We start from the raw sequence: 9109 nt of genomic DNA on the forward strand, positions 1-9109 counted from the left end.
ATGAGACGGGATAACTTGACTAGCAGCGGACCGATCTCGATCACAGCATCTATATGTTGTTATGGTCATTCTGAAATGCCGGAGCAAAGTCTGTCGTCAAAGTATTTCTGTATAATTGTCTTACATGACTGTGTTCCCAAACAGCAGGCATCCACCTCCGAAAGCACTGACAGCATTTATTGTGTTACGTCTGCTCGCTCTGAAGCGCAAGTAATTTATTACATATGAAAATTATTATATTCAGTGGCTTCTCCTAGTTTTCTTAGAGATATTTAGTGCCAGTTTATCAGGAAGTGACGATTTTGTTCTCTTTGACTCGTTGGATGGAAACGGTGCTTTATTCGCAAATGTTTTATGCGATATTCCAGTTTTGCGCATAAGTTAAATTCGCAACTTTGGATGGAAACATAGCTATTGAAGGCTTAAAATAAAGCATGTCTAATGTTTAGGACAATTTGGATATTGTACTTGCTTGCAACATCACACTACTCTATATTCATATAAATAGTAGTCTTGTGTTTTTGAAAAGATATTGCTATTTTTACAAAGTCATTATACTGCCCAGCCCACCTTTTTACTTAATTGTAACTCTTAGTTACACAAAAAATATCAGTGTGTGTATAAATAGGATGTATACTTAAAATTGAAAAAGTGTTACAGATATATTCAAAATATTTGCCTTTTTTATTTAAATGAAATCATATTATTTGCATGCAAATGCAGAAAACTTGTTTAATTCCATTTTTTTTTCTTGTGCAATATATGGGTATCTGTTCAGGGAAGGACATTTCAGACGAGCTTTTTAAACCCTTAGAGTTGGAACAATCATGGGAGACAGCGGCAATGACAGGTGAACAGGAGCATATTTCACACACCTGCTGAAATGAAACGAGACTACATCAGTAATTGCCTATTAAGAGATACTGATTTCACAACATTGTCCTTTCTCTAAAACAAGCAGACGGACACACCGCATGCATTGAAGATGGAGTGTCTGTTGATGCTGTACCAATCATCACCACAGGTGAAGCAACTCATCTTTGGTCACTTTGTGAGACGCAGTTCACATGCATTATGTAGATATAAAACAGACCAGTCAAAATGTGCTTACTCTGTTCTTGTGACTCTGTATGTGAGCTGTGTCTCAGTGTTTTCTGAGATCAAGATTTAATATGGATGCAGACGTTTTGTTATGTGATTATTACATCGGCTATTACAGTATGTATACAAACCGTCTTTCTGTTTAGAAGCAGAGCATTTCACAGAAGACAACGAGCCAGGCCCAAGTACGTTATTTTCAAGCATCTTACATTAATCAGACTAAAACGGTTAACAGTCAACACAGTCATTATCATTGCATGTATTTGTTTAGGTGCAGCTGAAGAGGTCGTTGGGTCTTTAGATGGGCAGCTTGAGGAGATTTTTGGGATGCTGAAAAAGAAGCTGAATGAGGATGCAAGTTTTACACCGCCTATAAGAGCTTTTGTGTCCAGTTTCTTTCAGATAAAGACCGACAGTGCCCTTCAGGCATCACTCTTTTCCTTTGGTAAGACCACTCCGATAATCAATCAGATCAATGTACTACCAGCTACAGGTCCACGGAGGAGAGGGGCTTTGGCTGGACGAAGAGCTGTTGGCAGACCCCCGAAGAACTCAAGAAGAGAGCACCCATACTGCAACAGCAGATCCAACAACACTCCCCAAACTCTCACTTTCTGTTTGCAAGACAATAACACCCTTGAGAAAACAGACTAACCGTAGAGATCTAAAAACTGTTAAATCAATAAGCCTTGAGAAGCTTGGTATGAACATCATGAAACCTGAGCATTACAAGAAGAAATCAGTGTTTACCCTATTTACTTTATATTTTTGGACTTCAACAGTGCATGTTATAAGAGAAAGCATTCGTGGTTGTAATTTTGATCTTAATGTAATGACAGACTCCATTCAGGAATGAAACACCCACAAATCAACCAAAAATCAAGTTTCACCCTGTGTTTTTTCCCCCTCATTGAAAGTTCTGTCATATTATGTATAATAACTGCACCTATGCTGGCCAACATATATTTCAAGGTGTCCAGAGTAACTGTTACCATTTATTTTAACAAACCTATTCAAAGAGAAAATGTGCTTCTGATATCTCCATTGTCCAGACCCATGTAATGTGAATTACTGTCATATATGTCAGCCAAGTTTATTTATATCCAATACTGCATCAGGGCTCTCTGTAGTTGCGTTTTTAATGTGGCTTAAATTCTGGTACAATGTGACAGATGTTATTTTGACAAAATATAACTTGCTGTCACAAAAAGTCATGGATTTTGAGTACCATGAATAGGATGGTTTAAATAAATAGTGTAGTTGTGTTTTGTAAACAATGTACAAATAGCTTGTTGTGCTATTTTCATCGGAAGACACAATAAAATCCTGTTTAAAGTGTAGTTTTAGGATTAATACTGGCCTTTGTAAAGTACATTTAACAATAAACCTGTACAATCATGATTAGTACCTATATAGCTGTGACTAAAATCATTTAGTTCTGCAGCCTCTTTAAATGCAGTTATCACAAAAATAGATATGTGACCCTGGAGCACAAAACCAGTCTTAAGTCACTGGGGTATATTTGAAGCAATAGCCAAAAATACATTGTATGGGTCAAAATTATAGATTTTTCTTTTATGCCAAAAATCATTAGGATATTAAGTAAAGATCATGTTCCATGAAGATATTTAGTAAATTTCCTACCGCAAATATATCAAAACTTAATTTTTGATTTGTAATATGCATTGCTAAGAGCTTCATTTGGACAACTTTAAAGGCGATTAGATTTTTTTTGCACCCTCAGATTCCAGATTTTCAAATAGTTGTATCTCAGCCAAATATTGTCCGATCCTAACAAACCATACATCAATGGAAAGCTTATTTATTCAGCTTTCAGGTGATGTATAAATCTCAATTTAGAAAAATTGACACTTAAGACTGGTTTTGTGGTCCAGGGTCACATATATATTTTTTCAAAATTCACTAAAAGCAGGATGCCATATAGGGAACCTTTAATGTTTTATGAATTAGGACACCATAACCCTAATTTAATATTCTGTCTTAAGAATAGTTATGATTTTTCCAATAGAAATTTAAATAGATTTGCTTGTTGTCCACAAGAAAGGTGGATTATCCAAGAAAGCCATGCAGTTTATAATGCATTTCACATGTTAGCAACTGTTCCAACAAGCCATCAAGCCAGTCAAAATCTTTCCTTTGTTTATTTCATAGATGCTATACAAAGGTTATACAAAACAGCCCAGCACTTGTACAGATAAAAAAGGCTTTACATAGTATGGATAGAATATTTTGAATTCCCTGGTTTATTTGATTTTATTAAAAGCTGTGTTGTGATGCATAATGGCTGTGCAGCTTCTGTCTTGCAGTCCAGTCACATCTTTCCTGGGTCCTCCTTGAGTGTAACGGTTCTGTTGAACACCAACTGGGGAGAAAACGGTGACAAAGATGAAGCATTGTTTCCTCTACTGTTCGCTAATCTCTTTTAACATAATTGAGTGTTTCTAGACTTACCTTTTCAGATGTGCTATCAGGGTCCAGTGAGAAATAACCCACTCTCTCAAACTGAAACTTCTCAAACACTTTGGCCTTGCCCACAGAACGGTCTACTAAGGCACTTTCAATCACTGTTAAGGAATTCTAAGAAGGACAAAAAAGGAAAAACTGAGATTAGGTAAAACTATCAAATCTTTCAAAAAGTTGTAACCAATAAGAGGAATGTCTAAATGATTAGATTCATTCTCTGCAGTTGATGCTTTAGTTTAATATAGCATAAAATCATTAGTTTGTGTAGGTTAGGTAATCACTACTACCACTACTCATATACTTAGGGTTAGAAGTTTCTCAAATCTTCAGATCAAACATTTTATAGAATTTCTTCCCTTACAGGGTTAATGTCGCTCAAGAATCCAGCAGGAACTTCAGCTGGGTCCTCTGGGTTTTTATGGAGAAACCTACAGACAGAAACGAGAGAGACAGAGGATGTGACATAAAATATGATTAAAAGTAAAATTCTGGGGTTTGTCAATACACAAGGAGACTTACAGTCTTTCATACATGCGCACTTCACACCGCAGTGGATCGCTCACCCAGTGAATGAACGCTTTGGGCTTTTCTACAGAGTCTGAGCTGGCACACGTCACCTCTAGCTCACACACTTTACCACAGCCATCCTGACAGAAAAGGAAGATATTAAATAATATTGTCATTTATTTTGCGTTATTTATCAGTTAGTTGAGAGTTGACCCTTAATTTTGTCTGAACAAAAAGAGTCCTGATGTACAAACACTGGAACATTTCACTGTTTGTGTCACTCCAGTTGTCTGTATTTGCACTCTTCGGTTTGCTTGGGTCTTTGCTTCAGTGGTGGGAATTTTTTAGTGACTTTAGTGAATTGTTGCACCAGTTGGTGGTGACAAGTGAATACAATATTGTTAGTCAATCATTAACTCAACTGATTTGTTCAACACACCGAGTTATTCAGGAATAAAACAATGAAATGAGGTTGATCAAATTTCATAATATATACTTGGACAATTTCACACTGAAATGTAAACGGTCACTTCTCACTCATAATAGGGACGGTGGGCTCTAGCCTCTATTATTTTTTGAACGGTGCATCAACTTGTGAAATGAAAGTTGGCAATAAATTAAACAAATTACAATAACATTGAATATTAGTCATTATTACACGGCTCTGTGGAATACTTGATTCTGATTGGTCAGTCGCGACATTCCGAGGTATGCCATCCCTTATTATTACACGGCCCTGTGGAATACTTGATTCTGATTGGTCAGTCGCGACATTCCGAGGTATGCTATCCCTCGTTATTACACGGCCCTGTGGAATACTTGATTCTGATTGGTCAGTCGCGACATTCCGAGGTTTGTTATCCCTCGATAACAACCGGTAAAAGCTAATGACACCGGCTCATCCGGGTAACAGCAGTCGGCACTGTACTCTTGCTTGAACAATTTTTTCTTGGTGGAAGCTTTGCGTTTGTTTAGCTAATAAAATATTAAAACTCGATTCAAAATGGTGTACAATTATTTAATTATGTCATCCTGGTATCGCGGACTCGCTCTCGTTTCATACAAACGCAGCTGCTGCCATTTTGCTATGATTGTTTTGTACGCTGTAATGGATTATAAGAGAGCTAACAAACTGGTAAGGTTTTAAAACATTTTTGTCTTAATTCTTTTTAAGGCTGTCGCAATTCGTCGATTTTATTTGACTATTCGAATTTTAAAAATCCTCGACTTCATTTTGCTCGCGTCGACTAACCGGCAAAATACCGGAAGTGGCGCATTTCACGAACGAGAATCCATAAAACACATTATTAGACTTTCCCAAGGCTGCATGATATACAAAACCCATTTAGATTAATCGATAAATTAGTCGATAGATTAATCAAAATCAAAATAGTCGTTAGTGGCAGCCCTAATTCTTTTATTGCCTTAATTATTTTTGTGGTGAAATGTTGTGTAATAAGTGGTTTGACTGCACCGTTTCCCTTAAATGTCCGTCTAGTTTGAATTTGCCGCTTGCTCGCAACTGCTGTATTTACGGAAGCTTTGCATTCAAATATTTCAACTCAAATCAATATTTCACATCTAATTATTTACTTATGTGGCAAGTAGCCGTGTAATAAGCGGGATAATGTAGCATATAACAGACATGTAAGGGATAATGTACATCCAGCCGGTTGTTATCTCAGAATAAACCCCGACAGATCAGGACAACAGGAGATAACAACCGGCTGGATGTACATTATCCCTTACATGTCTGTTATATGCCTGAACTACGGGAAAGTGAGTGGTCTTTCACCTTGATGACACGCTGTACAGAGATGACGTATCCTGCATGTCTCAAGCCTACTGGCTGATCTGAAGTCAGGCGCTTGTAGCCCTTCTCCATCACCTGCAGCAAATACACATAAAACAGCAAAAACAGGGTCAGCTCTGTTTATATGGGATGCTAATTCAGTTCAAAACTGATCCATGTATGATTTTTTTAAATCTTAAAAAAAAAAACACCTCTCTGAAGTCACTCTGCTCAATAAAGATGGTCTTTGAGAAGGGAACCACGTGACTGCCCTTGGCTTCATTGGCTGGGAAGTCTGGGACTCGAACCTCCTTCTGAATAGAGGATAAACAAAGCAGTGATCTACTGCAGTTATAAAAGTACATTTATGCACCCATCTAAATATCCTAAATTATCATTTACTGTTGTCCATAGCAACATTTCAGTGCTACCTACAGTCAAGACAACTAGCAACTACAGTAAATGACCTCAGAGGTACAGTATTATTTTTAATAATGAGCATAGATCTATAAAAAGAAAGAAAGAGCTGAATGACGGGAAACTAAAATTACCTTACATTGATACCATGTACTAATTAATGGAAAAAGCAACACATTATTTAAATAGAAATAAATACTATAACATTGTTTCAGTGTTTGTCTTTTTGCAAGGGAGATTTTATGTGTTATAGCAGACCATTCTTTAAACGTAAGCTTTTAGCTAAACTAGTTAGATTTAACCTAATTAAATTTAATTACATTTACTCATTAAAATATTAATTAAATTAATATTTAATTTTCATCAGTTTATTTATTCGATAAGTAGCCACTTAATAAGCAGAATAATTGACTTGCAGCCAGTCATTGCAGCAAAACTGACTGGCTAGCTGTATATTGTTACATGTAATGAACACTTATGAACTTCTGCATGTGTTCACCTGTGCATTGGTTGGCAGGTTGGTGATGGTGACTTTGAGCGGCTCGAGTATGGCCATGGCACGAGGAGCGGTGTCATTGAGCGCCTCCCTAACACACGCCTCCAGCAGGTGCGGCTCCATGGTGGTCTGCGCAACAGTCACACCCACCTAAAAGAGAACAAGGGATGCTGACAGAGGGTAACCGTTTCTAATAGTTGTTAACCAATACATCAGTAATGGATAAAAGGGCCAACATCTGGTATTCTTTAATTATAAGCACCAGCCATTGAGTTTTCCTGTTAGACAGTTTAGCGTTGAAAGCAAGACTATTTAAACTTCCACAGTCAAGCAGAGATGCACACAACTTCTATTAAACAATATAACAATTTTAATATTTTGTTGATATTTGGCAAATAAGCAGCTATATCATTTGACATATCACATAAGTCTTTGAATGGCTATTAAAGATTTAATTGACCTAGCAAACTTTAACAAATCCAACTATTAGATCAGTGGTTCTCAACCTTTACTCCAAGCCCCTTACATAAATAAAAAAGTAAAAAGTTTTGGTTTATATTATTTAATTTAAAATCTATCAGCGATTAATAGGTGATCAGCTGGATTTTCCAATTTTACTTATTGTTATCATCATCAGAAACCAGTATCGGTGGACCTCTAGTGGTGATCGTTAGCTCATGCTACCATTCAGTCTTTCACATACTATATGTTGATTTGTACTACTTGTGACATAATACAATGCCACACCATTTTTCTTTTGTTTTTGCATGTTTTTTTTTCTCTCTCTCTCTCTTACCCGGGCACAGAAATTGTTAATAGCTTGTGAAGGGAACCCACGTCTCCTGAGAGCTGTGAGGGTAAAAAGTCGTGGATCATCCCAATCTCTGAAAAATACAATACAATAGACCAACACATTACAATGATTTCTAGTTCACAATGAAATGACCCACAAAAAAAAATTGTATGTACGCGTGTTACCTAACAATTCCTGTTTCCACCAGTTTAATGATCTTCCTCTTGGAAACAACAGTGTAAGTGAGATTGAGTCGGCCATATTCCCACTGCACCGGGCAGTACAAATCCAGAGCATTACACAACCAGAAATATGAGGATCGTCTGAGAGAGAGACAAAAACAGGCATTTAGTATATACAGCAATGTTATATTAGTAAAAATCCTACTTCATTTTCATAGAGAAATTGATTATTCAAGATAATGTACAAATATTTTAACACTGACTTACTGGGTGCTCTAAAGTTTGCTGTTTAAAACATATTAATTTCAACTTCATTAAAAAAAAGTTGTCCTTAATTGCAAATGTATATGGATCACTGGAGCCCCGAATGCTGACTAGACAATGCAGTGTTCCAGTGAACTAAACTACACAAAATATGGTACTCTGTATATCACTGCATAACAGTTTACATTTATATGCACATCGTCTGTAGTACAAACAACGTATAAGCTCATGTGAACGTCAGGTCTTTAATATATAAATTTATTTTGAGGTGTAAATTGCATAAAATATATAATACTTAGAACATTTTATAATTATGTTGCTAGCGCTAGCCACGCAACTGGCCGCAATTGTAGTCAATTGCAAATGTGCAGTGTGTGCTGTCAAGTTTGTGCAAAACCCAACCTAAAAAAAAAACATGAATCACACAAATGAATCACAAGTTTTCAACCATGTTCCCGAAACCTCATGACGGTGCACATTTTGCATGTCTCCTTAATCAGACCCACACCTGATTCAGACTCCAAGACCTGAAATGGGTGTGTAAAAGGAGACATTAAAAATGTGCAAGGTTCAGGAGGCTCCAGGAACAGGGTTGAAAACCACAGTATTAAAGTATATTATGTATTTAAGTTAATTTTGAAATCCATATGGAGAAAAAGAATGGGGGAAAAAATTATTCCAGAACAAAGCCTGCTAAATAAGTGAACCATCCCTGATACTTCGATAAATCAAGTTTTATTAATTGATGACTACTTTGATAAACCAATATGTGACCCTGGATCACAAAACCAGTCATAAGGGTCAAAATTGAGATTTATACATCATCTGAAAGCTGAATAAATAAGCTTTCCATTGATGTATGGTTTGTTAGGATAATAGGACAATATTTGGTCGAGATACAACTATTTGAAAATCTGGAATCTGAGGGTGCAAAAGAATCTAAAAATTGAGAAAACCTCGGCGTCCAATCGCAGGCCTCCGATCCTTGAGTTCTCTCCAGCGCGGGAAAGCTGATCCGATATTTACACGGGTCCTACTTCTTGCCTTATCGTTCCGCAGACGTTTCCTCCTTT

At 36.7% G+C, this 9109-nt stretch overlaps 2 protein-coding genes across 5 annotated transcripts in view; one reads left to right on the forward strand and one right to left on the reverse strand.

Annotated features, from left to right (window-relative positions):
- Positions 1–2441, forward strand: part of LOC107727995 (uncharacterized) — a 7254-nt gene extending 4813 nt beyond the window's left edge. The window contains exons 6-9 of one of the 4 annotated variants that reach the window (XM_016538044.1): positions 779–850; positions 959–1024; positions 1248–1286; positions 1373–2441. In XM_016538044.1, coding sequence (XP_016393530.1) covers positions 779–850; positions 959–1024; positions 1248–1286; positions 1373–1755 — 560 coding nt within the window. In that variant the 3' untranslated portion in view covers positions 1756–2441. The remainder of the gene's footprint in view (positions 1–778; positions 851–958; positions 1025–1247; positions 1287–1372) is intronic. The other 3 variants (XM_016538047.1, XM_016538045.1, XM_016538048.1) reach the window with 3 other exon arrangements.
- Positions 2442–3006: 565 nt separating this feature from the next.
- Positions 3007–9109, reverse strand: part of LOC107727984 (glutamine--tRNA ligase-like) — a 15672-nt gene continuing 9569 nt past the window's right edge. Inside the window, exons 14-22 of the mRNA XM_016538035.1 lie at positions 7776–7913; positions 7594–7681; positions 6801–6947; positions 6097–6198; positions 5888–5980; positions 4105–4232; positions 3947–4013; positions 3574–3699; positions 3007–3484 (exon numbers count right to left, since the gene is read on the reverse strand). Coding sequence (XP_016393521.1) covers positions 3434–3484; positions 3574–3699; positions 3947–4013; positions 4105–4232; positions 5888–5980; positions 6097–6198; positions 6801–6947; positions 7594–7681; positions 7776–7913 — 940 coding nt within the window. The 3' untranslated portion in view covers positions 3007–3433. The remainder of the gene's footprint in view (positions 3485–3573; positions 3700–3946; positions 4014–4104; positions 4233–5887; positions 5981–6096; positions 6199–6800; positions 6948–7593; positions 7682–7775; positions 7914–9109) is intronic.

Source organism: Sinocyclocheilus rhinocerous, unplaced genomic scaffold (assembly GCF_001515625.1).
Source record: "Sinocyclocheilus rhinocerous isolate Xijiao unplaced genomic scaffold, SAMN03320098_v1.1 scaffold1599, whole genome shotgun sequence".
In the NCBI taxonomy this organism is placed as follows: Eukaryota; Metazoa; Chordata; class Actinopteri; order Cypriniformes; family Cyprinidae; genus Sinocyclocheilus; species Sinocyclocheilus rhinocerous.